The 18,735-nt window shown below is 53.0% G+C and overlaps 1 protein-coding gene across 1 annotated transcript in view; it reads right to left on the bottom strand.

Moving 5' to 3' along the window:
* Positions 1-12,912: 12,912 nt before the first annotated feature.
* The window catches only part of LOC145339626 (autophagy-related protein 2 homolog A-like), a gene marked incomplete at its 5' end in the record, with an annotated part of 62,082 nt that continues 56,259 nt past the window's right edge, over positions 12,913-18,735 (bottom strand). The window contains 3 exon segments of the mRNA XM_080184135.1: positions 12,913-13,471; positions 16,094-16,246; positions 17,034-17,188. Of these exon segments, the coding sequence (XP_080040261.1) occupies positions 13,235-13,471; positions 16,094-16,246; positions 17,034-17,188 (545 nt within the window).

Genomic DNA, 18,735 nt, shown 5'->3' with positions numbered 1-18,735 from the left:
GCTCAGGGAGGGGGCGGTGGAGGGAAGGGATGGGATGGGTGGAGAAGTCAGGGAGTAGTGGGGGGGGCACGGAGAAGTGGTGAGGGGTGGGCTTCAGCCTGGGAAGGTACCAGGTGAACCATTTCTGGAACTCACCTCGAATGCTCGGGAGCGGAGGGGGGGGGGGTGACCCCGTCAGTGAGGAGGGAGGGGGTTAAGGGGCTGTAACCTGGGCTGGAGTGTCTCCCCACCCCTCTCCCCATTTCTATCAGAGCTCGCAGTGTCTCAACCCCTCCAGTTCGCAGATACTTGGAAATATATCGGCCGTTCCTTCACTGTGGCTGGGGTCAAAATCCTGGAACTCCCTCCCTAACAGCACTGTGGGTGTACCTACACCACACACACGAGGGACTGACTGATGTCCAATCACAATCCTGGAACTCCCTCCCTAACGGCACTGTGGGTGTACCTACACCACACACGGGGGGGGTCTGACTGATGTCCAATCACAATCCTGGAACTCCCTCCCTAACAGCACTGTGGGTGTACCTACACCACACACACGGGGACTAACTGATGTCCAATCACAATCCTGGAACTCCCTCCCTAACAGCACGGTGGGTGTACCTACACCACACACACGGTGGGACTGACTGATGTCCAATCACAATCCTGGAACTCCCTCCCTAACAGCACGGTGGGTGTACCTACACCACACACACGGTGGGACTGACTGATGTCCAATCACAATCCTGGAACTCCCTCCCTAACAGCACTGTGGGTGTACCTACACCACACACACGGGGACTGACTGATGTCCAATCACAATCCTGGAACTCTCTCCCTAACAGGACGGTGGGTGTACCTACACTACATGGGGACTGCACTGGGTTCAAGATGGCAAGTACAGCACAGGGTTAGATACAGAGTAAAGCTTCCTCTACACTGTCCCCCCTATCAAACACTCCCAGGAGAGGTACAGCACAGGGTTAGATACAGAGTAAAGCTCCTTCTACACTGTCCCCCCCATCAAACACTCCCAGGACAGGTACAGCACGGGGTTAGATACAGAGTAAAGCTCCCTCTACACTGTCCCCCATCCCAGGACAGGTACAGCACGGGGTTAGATACAGAGTAAAGCTCCTTCTACACTGTCCCCCCCATCAAACACTCCCAGGACAGGTACAGCACGGGGTTAGATACAGAGTAAAGCTCCCTCTACACTGTCCCCCCATCAAACACTCCCAGGACAGGTACAGCACAGGGTTAGATACAGAGTAAAGCTCCCTCTACACTGTCCCCCATCCCAGGACAGGTACAGCACGGGGTTAGATACAGAGTAAAGCTCCCTCTACACTGTCCCCCATCAAACACTCCCAGGACAGGTACAGCACGGGGTTAGATACAGAGTAAAGCTCCCTCTACACTGTCCCCCCCATCAAACACTCCCAGGACAGGGACAGCACGGGGTTAGATACAGAGTAAAGCTCCCTCTACACTGTCCCCCCCATCAAACACTCCCAGGACAGGGACAGCACGGGGTTAGATACAGAGTAAAGCTCCCTCTACACTGTCCCCCCATCAAACACTCCCAGGACAGGTACAGCACGGGGTTAGATACAGAGTTTCTTGTCGATCAGAATCAAACCAGTTCACAGGGGAGGGAGTCCCTGGGCTGTTTTGTGGAGTCCCCGAGGTCGAGCTCTCCCCCAAGCGACGATTCTCCTCGTGACGCACTACACCCTACGCTGAAACACCCGACACTACTGCAGCAAGCTGGGGACTAATCGGTGTTTCAGCTGCAGCGCAATGTAAATTTTTGCTTGAAGATTTCTAAGCTTTTGGGTAATCACCAAACCTTTGAGTCTTGCGTTCGGGGGAAAGCTGACTCCAAATCCGGGGCGGAGTGTACATCTTTTGGCGGAGAGGGGGTGGGGGGTTGTGGGGGTGGGGTGGGGGTGGAACTTTGTTTGGTGTTGATCAGATTTTGAGACAACAGCATGCAGGTGCAGGATGGTGTGGGAACGCTGGGGTCTCCGGGACATCAGGTCTGTGGATGTGTCAACAGACGCCACCTTCCTGACTGATGGGATCCTCGTGTTGGCAAATCAAAGAGATTGTAGAATCCCTGCAGTGCCGTTCGGCCCATCGAATCTGAACCAACCACAATCCCACCCAGGTCCTATCACTATAGCCCCGTGTATTTACCCGAGCTAGACCTCCTGACATTAAGGGGCAATTTAGCATGGCCAATCCACCTAACCTGTACATCTTTAATAATAAGGGAGAATTTAGCATGGCCAATCCACCTAACCTGCACATCTTTGGACACCAAGGGACAATTTAGCATGGCCAATCCACCTAACCTGTACATCTTTGGACACTAAGGGACAATTTAGTATGGCCAATCCACCTAATCTGCACATCTTTGGACACCAAGGGACAATTTAGCATGGCCAATCCACCTAACCTGTACATCTTTGGACACTAAGGGACAATTTAGTATGGCCAATCCACCTAATCTGCACATCTTTAATAATAAGGGACAATTTAGCATGGCCAATCCACCAAACCCACACATTTTGGACATTAAGAGGCAATTTAGCATGGCCAATCCCCCTAACCCATACATCTTTGGACAATAAGGGACAATTTAGCATGGCCAATCCACCTAACCTGTACATCTTTGGACAATAAGGGACAATTTAGCATGGCCAATCCACCTAACCTGCATATCTTTAATAATAAGGGACAATTTAGCATGGCCAATCCACCAAACCCACACATTTTGGACTGTAAGAGGAAACCAGAGCACCCGGAGGAAACCCACGCAGACACGGGGAGAATGTGCAAACTCCGCACAGACAGTGACCTGAGCCGGGAATCGAACCCGGGTCCCTGGCGTTGCGAGGCAGCAGTGCTAACCCGCTGTTCTTTATTTCAGCTGGGGAGCCAGGAATGATGGATGAAGGGCAATGGCCCAGGATTACACACCCACCAGTTTCTAATTTCCTCCGCTGAACTGGAGGACTGTGTCTGACTCTGGGCCCCCGCGTTTTAGGGAGGCAGCTGAGGACCCAGGGAGGGTGCGGCAGGGGATTTAAAGTTTAGTGATCAGTGTCACAAAGTACGCTTACATTAACACTGCAATGAAGTTACTGTGACAATCCCCTAGCAGCCGCACTCCGGCCCCGGTTCGGGTTACACTGAGGGAGAATTTAGCCCCTAACCAGCACGTCTTTCGGAGGACTGTGGGAGGAAACCGGGGGGGGGGGGGGGGGGGGAACCCACGCAGACACGGGGAGAACATGCAGACACTGCGCAGACAGTGACCCAAGCTGGGAATCGAACGCGGGTCCCTGGCGCCGTGAGGCAGCAGCGCTAACCCACCGTGCTGCCGGGAATGGGAACAGGACAGAGGGATGTAGAACATAGAAAAACTACAGCACAAACAGGCCCTTCGACCCACAAGTTGCGCTGATCCTATCCCTCCCTACTAGACCTACCTATAACCCTCCATCCTATTAAGTCCCGTGTACTCATACAGAAGTCTTTAAAAGACCAGATCAAATTTACCTCCACCACCACTGACGGCAGCCGATTCCACTCACTCGCCACCCTCTGAGTGAAAAACTTACCCCTGACATCTCCTCTGTACCTGCTCCCCAGCACCTTAAACCTGTGTCCCTCTCGTAGCGACCATTCCAGCCCTGGGAAATAGCCTCTGAGAATCCACCCTATCTATACCTCTCAACGTCTTATAAACCTCCATCAGGTCCCCTCTCATTCTTCATCTCTCCAGGGAGAAAAGGCCAAGCTCCCTCAACCTATCCTCATAAGGCATGCCTCCCAATCCAGGCAACATCCTTGTCAATCTCCTCTGCACCCTCTCAATAGCTTCCGCATCCCTCTTGTAATGAGGCGACCAGAACTGCGCACAGTGCTCCAAGTGGGATCTGACTATGTGGGGACTTCAAAGTTCAACGTAGCACGGGAACAAGCTCTTTGATCCACCAAGCGACACGTATAAAGCCTTTCTAAAGACCCTTTGCCCCCCACGTGACTTTGGAGCCCTACAGTGCAGAAGGTGGCCAACTTGACCCATTGAGTCTGCGTTGACCACAATCCCACCCTCTTCCCACAACCCCACCCTTGTTAATCCCCCCCGACACCAAGGGGCAATTAGCATGGCCAATCAGCCTCAACGGCACGACTTCTGGACCCATGGGAGGAAACCCACGCGGAGAACGTGTTGACGCCACACAGGCAGTGACCCGGAACTGACACCGTGACGATACAGTGTATTGGAGACAGAGGTAGATAGGGTCCCGATGGGCGAGGGGACCAAAGGCCATGGGGGAGAGGGCTGGAGAATGGGTGGGGTTGAGAAACCTATCAGCCAGACTCGATGGGCCGAATGGTCTAACCCTGCTCCTATCCCTGGCCTATTCACATATCTGTCGCGACGCCTCTTAAGAGTCACTATTGTATCCGCTTCTACCAGCTCCTCCGGCAGCGCATTCCGGCCTTTGGGTTATTAGAACAAACTCACCTCCTTTCCCCCTTGAGTCTACGTCCCCTAGTTGACTTGGCTACATGTGGAGTGAGTGGGAGGAGCTGGGGTTCTTCTCCTGGGAGCAGAGAAGGCTCAGGGTGGAGATTTAATCGCGGCGTCCAAGATTGCAAGAGGGGTTTGGGTGAAATAAATGAGGAGAAAGCATCCGTTTCCCCCCCCACCCCCACCAATAACAGGAGGAGGGGTAACCAGAGGGGGGACACGGATTGAAGAGAATTGGGATAGGAACTGGGGGGGGAACGCAAAATTTTTGTGAAATAAAATAGCCCTGGAGGGGGCCCGGAGGAGGTGCATTCAGAACCACCCCAGGAATGAAAGGCTTGATGTATGAGGAGTGTTTCAGGGCTGTGGGTCTGTACTCGATAGAGTTTAGAAGGATGAGGGGGAATCTTATTGAAACTTACTGAAAGGCCCTGGATAGAGTAGACATGGGAATCCGAGGGCACGCCCTCAGAGTGAAGGGACAGCATGGCGACAAAGTGGTTAGCGATGCTTGCCCCCACAGCACCAGGGACCCGGGTTCCATTCCGGCCTGAGGTCACTGTCTACCGTGTCTACGTGGGTTTCCTCCGGGTGCTCCAGTGTCCTCCTACAGGTCAAAGATGTGCAAGTTAGGTGGATTGATCACGATAAATTGCCCCTTAGTATCCAAAGATGTGCAGGTTATGTGGATTGGCCATGCTAAATTGCCCCTTAGTGTCCAACGATGCGCAGGTTAAGGTGGATTCGCCATGCTAAGTTGCCCCTTAGTGTCCAAAGATGTGCGGGTTAGGTGGATTGGCTATGCTAAATTGTCCCTAGTGTCCAAAGATGTGCAGGTTAGGTGGATTGGCCATGCTAAATTGCCCCTTAGTGTCCAAAGATGTGCAGGTTAGGTGGATTGGCCATGCTAAATTGTCCCTTAGTGTCCAAAGATGTGCAGGTTAGGTGGATTGGCCATGCTAAATTGGCCCTCAGTGTCCAAAGATGTGCAGGTTAGGTGGATTGGCTATGCTAAATTGTCCCTTAGTGTCCAAAGATGTGCAGGTTAGGTGGATTGGCCATGCTAAATTGGCCCTCAGTGTCCAAAGATGTGCAGGTTAGGTGGATTGGCCATGATAAATTGCCTCTTAGTGTCAGGGAGATCAGCAGAATAAATACGTGGCATTACGGGGATGGGGCGTGAGTGGGATTGTTGTCGGTGTAGCCTTGATGGGCTGAATGGCCTCGTTCTACACTGTATGTATCGTATGGGACGATCCTTTGGAACCGAGATGGGGAGGGATTTCTTCAGCTAGGGGTTGGGGGGTGCGGTGAATCTGTGGAACTCGTTGCCACAGAGGAGGCCGGGTCACTGAGTGTATCGGAGACAGAGATAGATAGGGTCCCGATTGGTGAGGGGAGGGGGGTCAAAGGTCACGGGGGAAAAGGGCGGGAGAATGGGGGGATTGAGAAACCTATCAGCCAGACTCGATGGGCCAAATGGCCAAACGCTGCTTCTGTATCTTAAGTAGCGAGTATGGCTTCTCTTCCTGACTGGGGTGGGTGGTCGGAGAGACAGTCTGAAGTCAACCCTGCCCGTCTGTTGAGGGAAAGGCAGGTGGTGTAAGGTGCCAGAGGGGTTTAGATAAGTCAGAGTCCTCTCCAATCCCTCCCTCTGGCACAAGGACAAAAGCCAGCGCACAGCGGGAGAGGCTAGCCTTGGGGGCGACAGAGTGGACACACTGGGGCTTCCGGTCCACTCGATGGGCCAGTCTGGAAATAAATACTTGTTCCTTACAAAAGAATCACTAAAACACTCTTTGCATGTGGCACTTTCAAGTTCTAGAGTATTATATCGAGTTATTAAGACGGAAGGGGCTCTGGGAATACCAATCCAGTTGAATTGGGGGGGGGGGGGGGGGGGGGGAAGCCTTAAGACCAAAAAAAAAGATTTGAAGGCCAACTGGTCTACTGGAAGGGCTAGCACTGAACAAGAGGGGCCAAAGAGCCACACAGAATGTCGATTTTGATGGTTTTGTGGACACAGTTCAAAGACGAACACAACAATCTTGATTCTCACGAACGTTAACTGTTGTTTAAAATCAGATATTCATGTGTTGTGGGATTCCCCATGCTGGTTGGTAACACAATGAATGTAAATTTAGGTTTAAATGCGCAGCCTGAACTTGTGGTGTACACATCTTGTGTAAATATATTTTTTCTCTCTCTGGCTTCAGAATTAAATGGGAATTGAGAATGCAGTGCCTGATTTTTTTTTTGCATTATCTCCTCATTACTGAGTGACAGTGTGAGGGAGCTGGATTAACATCAGTACAGATACAGTCAGTAACACAGGGTGCTGTGGGGAGAGGGGTTACTGAGTGACAGTGTGAGGGAGCTGGATTAACATCAGTACAGATACAGTCAGTAACACAGGGTGCTGGGGGGGGAGAGAGGGGTTACTGAGTGACAGTGTGAGGGAGCTGGATTAACATCAGTACAGATACAGTCAGTAACACAGGGTGCTGGGGTGGGGAGAGAGGGGTTACTGAGTGACAGTGTGAGGGAGCTGGATTAACATCAGTACAGATACAGTCAGTAACACAGGGTGCTGGGGGGGGGAAGAGAGGGGTTACTGAGTGACAGTGTGAGGGAGCTGGATTAACATCAGTACAGATACAGTCAGTAACATAAGGTGCTGGGGGACAGGGGGGTTACTGAGTGAGTGTGTGACAGAGTTGGATTAACATCAGTGCAGATAGTCAGTAACACAGGGTGCTGGGGTGAGATGGGTTACTGAGTGAGTGTGAGAGAGTTGGATTAACATCAGTAGAGATACAATCAGTAACACAGGATGCTGAGGAAGAGGGGTTACTGAGTGACAGTGAGAGGGAGCTGGATTAACATCAGTACAGATAAACACAGTAACACAGGATGTTGGGGGTGAGGGTTGTTACTTATATGACAGTGTGAGGGAGCTGGATTAACATCAGTACAGATACAGTCAGTAACACAGGGTGCTGGGGGGACAGGGGGGTTACTGAGTGACAGTGTGAGGGAGCTGGATTAACATCAGTACAGATACAGACAGTAACACAGGGTGCTGGTGGGTGAAGGGTTACTGAGTGAGGGAGCTGGATTAAGATCAGTAATCCACCCAATCTACGCATCTTTGGACGCTAAAGGGCAATTTAGCAGGGCCAATCCAACTAACCTGCACATCTTTGGACTGTGGGAGGAAACCCACGCATACACGGGGAGAACGTGCAAACTCCACACAGACAGTGACCCGAGCCGGGAATCCAACCCCGGTGTCCCTGGCGCCATGAGGCAGCCACTGTGCCGTGGGGGTCTTAATGAATCCTGAACAATGTGGTAACGGGTGGAAGTGGGATCTGGGCAGAGGGAGGTACGTGCTGTCTCTCCTGGGTACGATGGGGCGTTCTCCCCGTGTCCGCGTAGATTTCCTCCCACACTGGACTGTGCAGGTTAGGTGGATTGGCCCTGCTAAATTGCCCTATAGTGTCCAAAGATGCGTAGATTGGGTGGATTACTGATCTGAATCCAGCTCCCTCACTCAGTAACCCTTCACCCACGCCACAGGGAAAGAACCGTGGAGAGATCCACCCATGGGAATGGGAATCCGGAATAAATGACGGATTCCAGAATATCCGGTTTGCCTGTGCTCGCTTCCTGCGAGAGCTTTCACAGTTCTAGATCGGAAACCCTGCAATTAGAACCACTGCTCGCTCTCTCTGTAGCGGGTGAGGAATATTAAGTGCCCCACACCTCCCCAACAAATACACCCTGTGTGGGTTACCATTTCTTATATTACTGCATTTGTGAAACTATAGATCTCAATCCCAGCTCCCAATCTCTTTATTGAACACTCTGACATCCTTGTGCAGGTCAGTACAAAGTGCCAGAATATGCAACAATGACTTCATCACACACATATTGCAGATATTATAGAACCCTACAGTGCAAAATGAGGCCATTCAGCCCATCGAGACTGCACCAACCACAATCCCACCCAAGCCCCCATCCCCATATATTTACCCACCCGACATTAAGGGACAATTTAGCATGGCCGATCCAACTAACCTGCACATCTTTGGGCACTAAGGGGCAATTTAGCATGGCCAATCCACCTAACCTGCACATCTTTGGGCACTAAGGGGCAATTTAGCATGGCCAATCCACCTCACCCGCACATCTTTGGCCACTAAGGGACAATTTAGCATGGCCAATCCCCATCACCTGCACATCTTTGAACACTAAGGGGCAATTCAGCACGGCCAATCCACCTAACCTACACATTTTTGCATACTAAGGGGCAATTCAGCACGGCCAATCCACCTAACCTACACATTTTTGGACACTAAGGGACAATTTAGCATGGCCAATCCCCCTAACCCACACATCTTTGGACACTAAGGGACAATTTAGCATGGCCAATCCACCTAACCTGCACATCTTTGGACAGTAAGGGGCAATTTAGCATGGCCAATCCAACTAACCTGCACGTCTTTGGGCACTAAGGGGCAATTTAGCACGGCCAATGCACCTAACCTACACATTTTTGGACACTAAGGGGCAATTTAGCACGGTCAATCCCCCTCACCTACACATCTTTGGACACCAAGGGGCAATTTAGCATGGCCAATCCACCTAACCCGCACATCTTTAGAGGATACAAATGGTGGTATGAAAAATGCAGATGTGGCTTTGCTTTTGGAAAACAAGTCATCACCTGTCAATTTTGGTTGTGGGTTGAGTGTGATCCACCCTTCACCGTGGTTCTACGTCACAGAGTAAGCAACAATCGCCACATCGTGAGAGGTTTCAAGGCGATACTTATAAAATTCTAACAGGGTTAGACAGGGTAAGATTCAGAAAGAGTGTTCCCCATGGTGGGGGGAGTCCAGAACTAGAGGGGTCACAGTTTGAGGATAAGGGGTAAACCTTTTAGGACTGAGGTGAGGAGAAATTTCTTCCCCCAGAGAGCGGTGGGATTCACTCCCATAGAAAGTAGTTGAGGCCAAAACGTTGTGTGATTTCAGGAAGAAATTAGGTATCGTTGTTGGGGCTAATGGGATATTGGTGGGGGGTGGAATCAGAATATTGAATCGACGATCAGCCATGATCGAATTTACAGAGGTGATGGTCTAGTGGTATGATCTCTAGACTATTAATCCAGAAACTCCACTAATGTTCTGGGGGACCCGGGTTTGAATCCCGCCACGGCAGAAGATGGAATTTGAATTCAATAAAAAATATCCGGGATTAAGAATCTACTGATGACCCATCGTGGGAAAAACCCATCCGGTTCCCTTTAGGGAAGGAAATCTGCCGTCCTTACCCCGGTCTGGCCCTACATGTGACTCCCAGAGCCACACAGCCAACGTGGTTGACTCCCAACTGCCCCTCCAAGGGGCAACTAGGGATGGGCAATAAATGCTGGCCCAGCCAGCGACACCCGCGTCCCACAAATAAATTTCGGAGCGGGCCAGGAAGGGCCGAACGGCCTGCTCCTGCTTCTAGTTTCTGCGAAGGGCCAGCAGGGCGATGAGGAGACAGCTCAGACAGAGCGTCCTCCGGACTGCGGGTCCGGTCCCCTCTCCGCACATCCGCTGAGGGGTTCTCCCCAGCTCGAGGCCAAAAGCAGGAAACGCGCCGGCAAGAGTCGGGGACGTAGCCGTCCGCACCCTCAGGGCCGCCGCCGGCCTGACGGGCTGAATGGCCAGCTCTCACGCTGCCCCATCCCAGGAAACAATCGAACAGGAAGGAGATTGGAGCTGGCAAGGGTGGGGTGGGTGGTGGGAAACAAAGCAAGGAAATTGTACATGCCAGCGAAAACCACGGAACTATCCTGTTGTTAAATAATTGCACTGGGACGCCTTTCATTATTACATAAGTCATGTATTTTTTTTTTAATATAACTTTTGTTTTTACACAATTGTTTGAGCACGGATTAACACGTATATTAGACAGGTGGATTGGGAAGGTAAGGTGGGGGGTGGGGGGGGTGGTGGCATTCACACACACGCGCGCATGCGCTCACACTTTACACACACACACACACACACATGGCCTATCGATGGCGAACGAGGGAATAGCGCAGACATCTCCCACACGCTCACGCCGGCATCTACTGTACAGCCGAGCCCGGTACAGGCCTTTAGTCTTCGCACTCCTCCTCCTCCTCCTCCCGACCCCTTCCCCTCGCTTCTCTGAAGGCACCAAACTCTTCACCGGATTCCACCCCGGTTAAGACCAAATTGGTAAGCAAGCGCAGGATGTCGGGGGGAATGATGTGGCTTTTTTGGGCGGGGAGGGGGAGGGGGAGTGGGGGGGGGGGGGGGAGCGGTCAGTTTACGGAGCCTGGTCGCCACCGTCGCTCCTGGTCGCCAACGACAAGACGGCTCTGGAGAAAGGCTGAAGGGAGGCGCCCGCTCCGGCTGAGGCCCCAGCAACGTTCGGGAGCCGTCACTTTGTCAGCGACGCACAGATTTCACCGAAATTTCTCCCCCCCCCCCCCTCCCCCCCCACCACCTCCCCGCAACTGCGTCGCTCCGAGCGGGACTGGAAACGGGCTCGGTCGGACGGATTTCACCGCACAGAAGGTTGACCCAGTGGACGCGCCGTTTCACTTGAAGGCACGCGACCAACTTGCTCCGCAACACGGCCCTCCTGCCTGCCTCCGCAGGGGGACAGAACTGGGACTATTCAGGAACCCCCCCCCCCCCGCCAACTCTCCTTCCTTCCTCAGGCTGTTTGAGCGTCAGCAACCACCCCCCCCCACGCCCAATTCTGCCCCAAACCCCCTGTCGCTGTGGCTCACCCCCACCCCCCCCACCCCACAAAGGGGGGAACGGCTCAAAGGACTGCCCTCCCGGGGAGAGGGGGATATATCGTGACACTCCCCCCCCCTCCCCTGACCCACCCATGTAACGTACAGCTGTATATTAACAAGCATCACCTCCAACTCCCGATATTTTCTCCTCCTCGTTTAACTTACTGGCGTCGCAAGTCGGCTGACCTTAACGCTGCGATGAAGCCGCTGCGAAAATCCCCAAGTCCCCGCTGCGGCGCCTATTCGGACTGCGGGCGGGAGGGGCCGGAGTAAACCCCTCGCAAACACGGGCCTGGGGGGGGGGGGGGGGGGGGGGGGAACGTGCAGGCTTCGCACAGACCCGAGCCGGGAACCGAATCCGGGTCCCTGGCGGCGAGAAGCAGCAGTGCTAACCACCGTGCGGCAACTGCAGCAGCGCCACCTCTGCGCGGGAGGATGCAACTACACCCTCACCCCGTGACACGTTTACATAGGAAATGTCCATTTCGAACGTAGACGATGGGGAAAGCGGGGTGGGTGGGCCCTGATCGAGCCTAACTACAATCGCTTAAACCTCCTCAACCACTGAATCACCAGGCCTGGTGATAAGGTGAGGCATCCATGCATCGATAGGTACCTTTAGCAAAAGTTAATCTTAAAAGTTCTCTCATATATTATATATATATATATATATACATACATAGTTCTTTTCGATTAGAAATCTCAAAATACTTTCCATACATGCATTAATTCCAAGAAAACATGGGGGGGCCAGCTAGTCTAATTCATTCTGCCTTCCCCCCACACCAGGAAAGGGTGCTCTGGCGCATTAATGTAGAAATTACTTAAACAATCCAAAATTTTGGGGTACTAACTTACAGGACATTCAAAAATATAACCCCTTGTTAACATTGCATAGCGCGTCACTATCTCGATTCTAAGCCTTTTCCTCAACCAAACCCCCCCCCACCACACCAAACCCCTCACCGTTCTAGTTCAGGATTATCCTCTCTGTCTGTCTGAAAGACAGCGGGCTGCAAATTCCCGTCGGAAATCACCGGAGATTTCTCCCCAGTCCACCACCCCCTCCCCCACTCCCCACCGCTCTGAGAGATTAGGGACAGGAGACCAAAAGAGGGGAGGGGAAGGGAGATGGAGATGGAGGGGGAGGGGGAGGGGGATGGGGACGAGAGAGGGGGGGGGGTGGGGGGAGAAGGGTGGCAGGGGAGGGAGGGAGGGAGGGAGGAGGGAGGGATCGAGGGGAGGGAATGGGAAGGGGGAGGAGGGGGGAGGAGCGGGGTGGGGGGGGGAGAGGGCGGTAGGGGGGGAGTGGGGAGGGCGGTAGTGGGGGAGTGGGGGGGGGGGGCGGTAGTGGGGGAGAGGGGGGGGGCAGTAGTGGGGGAGTGGGGGGGGCGGCAGTGGGGGAGTGGGGAGGGCGGGTAGTTGAGCAGAGCAAACAATTTTCTCCCCCCTTCTATCACTGCCCCGCCACGTTCTCACACACACACACACACACACACACACATACACACACGCGCGCACCCCCCCCCCGACTCCCCCCACACCCCGGTAGACAAGAATCTGTGCAGTTCAGAGGTCACACACACGGAGGGTCAGTGGGCGGCCGTTACTCCCCAGGTTCTCACTGTGTCCGTCCCTCTGACTAGTTCCTCTCCACAGGGGAGGGCGCGTCTGTTCCGCCACCAAACCCACCCCCCCCCCCACTTCATTGCCAATAATAAACGCAGTTCGCTCGCACTCAGACCTTAGAAGCAGGATGGCACTTTCCTCAATTATTGTTTGTCCTGTTTTTTTTTCCTTCCCCCCTCCTCCTGTGAGGAGTTTCGGAGAGGTCGGGGTGTCCGGAGCTGCGCGCGCGACGCCTACTCCTGGCCCTCGTCCGTCCGCCACTTCAGGCTGTCCTCCTTGCGGGCGTCGGGTTTGATCTGATTGCGCATCCCCCCCAGCAGGTTGGAGGTGGCCTCCGTCGCCACGATGAGGGGCTTGACCACGGTGGGCGGGATCTGCCTCAGGACGCCGCCCACCGCCCCCGTGATGCCCTTCTGCTCGTGCCCCCGCGCCGCCACGTCGCAGATGGTCTGAGCCGTGTCGATGACCCCCTGGAACAGAGAACGGGGCGGTGGGGGGAGGGAGGGGATGAAACGCAGAGGTCAGCGATCAGCTCGGCACGGCACGGGGATAAGAGACTCAAAGCCCCTCGAGCCTTCGTAGAATCCCTACAGTGCAGAAAGAGGCCATTCAGCCCATCGAGTCTACACTGACCACAATCCCACCTAGGCCCTGTCTCCATATCCCCATGTAGATAGTGTGCTAATTCATGTGATACAAAGGGGCAATTTAGCATGGCCAATCCACCTAACCTGCACATCTTTGGACACTAAGGGGCAATTTAGCATGGCCAATCCACCTAACCTACACATCTTTGGACACTAAGGGGCAATTTAGCATGGCCAATCCACCTGACCCGCACATCTTTGGACACTAAGGGGCAATTCAGCACGGCCAATCCACCTAACCTGCACATCTTTGGACACTAAGAGGCAATTTAGCATGGCCAATCCACCTAACCTACACATCTTTGGACACTAAGGGGCAATTTAGCATGGCCAATCCACCTAACCCGCACATCTTTGGACACTAAGGGGCAATTCAGCATGGCCAATCCACCTAACCCGCACATCTTTGGACACTAAGAGGCAATTCAGCATGGCCAATCCACCTAACCTGCACATCTTTGGACACTAAGGGGCAATTTAGCATGGCCAATCCACCTATGCCGCACATCTTTGGACACTAAGGGACAATTCAGCATGGCCAATCCATCTAACCTGCACATCTTTGGACACTAAGGGGCAATTTAGCATGGCCAATCCATCTAACCTACACATCTTTGGACACTAAGGGGCAATTCAGCATGGCCAATCCATCTAACCTGCACATCTTTGGACACTAAGGGGCAATTCAGCATGGCCAATCCATCTAACCTGCACATCTTTGGACACTAAGGGGCAATTTAGCATGGCCAATCCACCTAACCTGCACATCTTTTGGCGTTTGGGAGGAAACCGGAGAACCAGGAGGAAACCTAGGCAGACACGGGGGGGAGAACGTGCAGACTCCGCACAGACAGTGATCCAAGCCAGGAATCGAACCCAGGTCCCTGGGACCGTGAGGCAGCAGCACTCAGCACTGTGCCACTGCCTTCTTATCAAATGGATGAGCAGGCCTGAGAGGCTGAGTGGCCTTACTCCTGCCCCTGTTCCTACATCTGCATGATAGATACTGAGTGACATTGTGAGTCACACACGGGCTTATGGGAGGAGAGAGAGTTCTCAGGCTTTTTGGGAGAGTGTCTCACCCCGTGAACAGACTGACCCTCATTTTAAGGTTCTGCACCCCCCCCACCCCCTTTTGTTCTAGAATCTTTCCCTGAGATCAGACGAGCTAGTATCTCTCCATCAACCCTATCAATTCCTTTAATCATCTCCAACCTCTCGATTAGATCCCCCACCCTAATTCTCCACACTTGAGGGGGTGCCAGCCTAGTCTGTGTGGTCTGCCCTCGCCATTTAGCCCACTTATTCCTGGTATCTCAGTGGTGAATCGCAGCAGGAACTGCCCCCACCACCCCCCCACTCCCGCGTGCGTACATGCATGTGGGCAGGCATACAGAAACACACATGCATGTGGGTATACACACACACATACATGCACAACTGCATGCAGAAATACATATACACAAATCTGCACACACATACATGCATGTTCACCCAGAAGCAAGCACGTGCACCCACAGGCATGTATGCATACACAGACTTACAGGCACGCGTATACACACACACTCACAGGCATGTATGCACACACAGACTTACAGGCATGCGTATATACACACACACACACGCATGCACACACCCACAGGCATGTATGCACACACAGACTTACAGGCATGTGTATACACACACACACACACAGGCATGTATGCACACACAGACTTACAGGCATGCATACACACACACACACACACACACACACACACCCCTTCCACAGGCATGTATGCACACACAGATTTACAGGCATGTGTATACACACACACACAGGCATGTATGCACACACAGACTTACAGGCATGCATATACACACACACCCCTTCCACAGGCATGTATGCACACACAGATTTACAGGCATGTGTATACACACACACACACACACACACACACCCACAGGCATGTATGCACATACAGTCTTACAGGCACGCATATACACACACACAAGCATGCTCACACCCACAGGATGTATGCACAGACTTACAGGCATGCGTATACACACACCCCCACAAATGTGTATGTGCACACAGACTTACAGGCATGCATGCATGCATACACACACACACCCCCCCACAGGCATGTATGCGCACACACACTTACTCGCATGCATATACACACACACACCCACACAGGGATGCACATGCACATATTCATAAACATACATGTGCACACACAGTCAAGCTCGCACATACACACACACAAACACACACAGTCTAGCACATGGACACACCCACAGGCATGCGTGCACGCGCACACATACACACTGCCCACCATGCGTGCGAGTGTTACCCAGTATACACTTGTGCACACACAATTGTATAGACATACATATATGAACACAGCTGTATACATGCGCGCGTGCGCACACACACACAGCCCCTCCTTTGCTGCACGTTACCTCTCTGACGGTGTCGTACGCTTTGGCGACACCCTCGCGCAGGTCCGCGGGCTGCTGAACCCTCCTGTATTTCTTCATGTACCTCTTGTCCATGACGGCCTTGGTGACCGGCGGCGTGGGAGACAGGATGTCGTAAACGGTCTCCGCTGTGGCCTGTGGAGAGACAGCAGAGGTGGGGGTCACCTCGTTACAGGAAGGATGTAAATAAGGTCGAAAGAGAAGGTTCACGAGGATGTTGCCGGGACTTGAGAAGCTGAGAGAGAGATCGAATGGGTTAGGACTTTATTCCCTGGAAGAATGAGGGGGGAGATTGATAGAGGTGCATAAGGTGAGATGGGTTTAGGTAGAGTGAACGCAAGCAGGCTTTTTCCACTGAGGCTAAGGGGAGAATAAAAAACCAGAGGGCATGGGTTAAGGGGAAAAGTTTAAAGGGAATATTGGGGGGGGGGGGGGGGCTTCTTCACGCAGAGAGAGGGGTGGGAGTGTGGAATGAGCTGGCGGATAAATGCGGGGTCACTTTTAAGAAAAACTTGGACGGGTTCATGGATGAGAGGGAGGGATATGGTCCAAGTGCAGGTCAGTGGGACTAGGCAGAAAAATGGTTCAGCACAGACAAGGGGGGCCAAAAGGGCCTGTTTCCGAGCTGTAATGTTCTACGGTTCTATAGTGAGCACTAAGCAGAGGCGGGGGGAACCGGACCCTTCCCACCTGCACTACCTAACACCACAGCGAGCCGGATGTCACACCACAGACTGGCGGATATGGGTTAGAACCAGCCCGGTTATTGAGAAACAGAACTCAAGGAGGCCATTCAGCCCATCTTCCTTGGGCTCCCAGACTGATAAAGCCCCATGAGTCTCAGCCGATTGCCCCTTTCATTTTAAACTGTAGCTCTGTATAAACATCCAAGGGGATATGGGATAGGTGCACAGGGCGTTACCTGAATGGCCTGCACCAGTCGGTTACTCAGTTCCAGAGCTGCGGAGGCTGTGGAGGTCCCGAAGGATGCGGCCCCCCGCTGCAGCCCCCGGATAATCCGTCCATCCTTCCGGTACTGTTCGATTGGCAGCCAGAAGAGATCCCTGAGGCCATGAACTGGGAGGGAGAGAGCAGAGATCACAGTTAGATACAGAGTAAAGCTCCCTCTACACTGTCCCCCATCAAACACTCCCAGGACAGGTACAGCACAGGGTTAGATACAGAGTAAAGCTCCCTCTACACTGTCCCCATCAAACACTCCCAGGACAGGTACAGCACGGGGTTAGATACAGAGTAAAGCTCCCTCTACACTGTCCCCATCAAACACTCCCAGGACAGGTACAGCACGGGGTTAGATACAGAGTACGGCCCCCTCTACACTATCCCCCCATCGAACACTCCCAGGACAGGTACAGCACAGGGTTAGATACAGAGTAAAGCTCCCTCTACACTGTCCCCCATCAAACACTCCCAGGACAGGGACAGCACGGGGTTAGATACAGAGTAAAGCTCCCTCTACACTGTCCCCCATCAAACACTCCCAGGACAGGTACAGCACGGGGTTAGATACAGAGTAAAGCTCCCTCTACACTGTCCCCCCCATCAAACACTCCCAGGACAGGTACAGCACAGGGTTAGATACAGAGTAAAGCTCCCTCTACACTGTCCCCATCAAACACTCCCAGGACAGGTACAGCATGGGGTTAGATACAGAGTAAAGCTCCCTCTACACTGTCCCCATCAAACACTCCCAGGACAGGTACAGCACGGGGTTAGATACAGAGTACGGCCCCCTCTACACTATCCCCCCATCGAACACTCCCAGGACAGGTACAGCACGGGGTTAGATACAGAGTAAAGCTCCCTCTACACTGTCCCCCATCAAACACTCCCAGGACAGGTACAGCACGGGGTTAGATACAGAGTAAAGCTCCCTCTACACTGTCCCCCCATCAAACACTCCCAGGACAGGTACAGCACAGGGTTAGATACAGAGTAAAGCTCCCTCTACACTGTCCCCCATCAAACACTCCCAGGACAGGTACAGCACGGGGTTAGATACAGAGTAAAGCTCCCTCTACACTGTCCCCCCATCAAGGTGATTCAGTGATGTGCTGTGAACAGTGCAATCGGTGTTTTTGCAATCAGCCCTACCCGATCCTGAGCGAGACAGACAGGTATCAGGGACAACTCGTAGGACTGGTTTCCCTGATGTGAGCTCACACCCCTCGGAGTCAAACGTGTGCACAATTAGGCAGTCAATTAACCGTGAAATGAAGTTTAAGCAAATTCCCATGCTTGGAGATGATCACCCGATCAAACTTTCTGGATAACAAGGATACCTATGTCAGACTCCTATTTATTGACTACAGCTCAGCCTTCAACACCATTATTCCCACGAAACTCATCTCCAAACTCTGTGGCCTGGGCCTAGACACCACCCTCTGCGACCGGATCCTGAACTTCCTAACCCACAGACCACAATCAGTAAGGATAGACAACACCTCCTCCACGATCATCCTCAACACCAGTGCCCCACAGGGCTGTGTTCTCTGCCCCCTACTATACTCCTTATACACCGACGACTGTGCGGCCAAACTCCCCTCCAACTCGATTTTCACGTATGCCGATGACACCACTGTGTTGGTTCGGATCTCAAACAA

The sequence above is a fragment of the Carcharhinus amblyrhynchos genome, unplaced genomic scaffold, assembly GCF_965287045.1.
Source record: "Carcharhinus amblyrhynchos unplaced genomic scaffold, sCarAmb.v2.hapA chromosome_575, whole genome shotgun sequence".
Lineage (NCBI taxonomy): Eukaryota > Metazoa > Chordata > Chondrichthyes > Carcharhiniformes > Carcharhinidae > Carcharhinus > Carcharhinus amblyrhynchos.
This window is presented reverse-complemented; position numbering and strand designations above follow the sequence as displayed.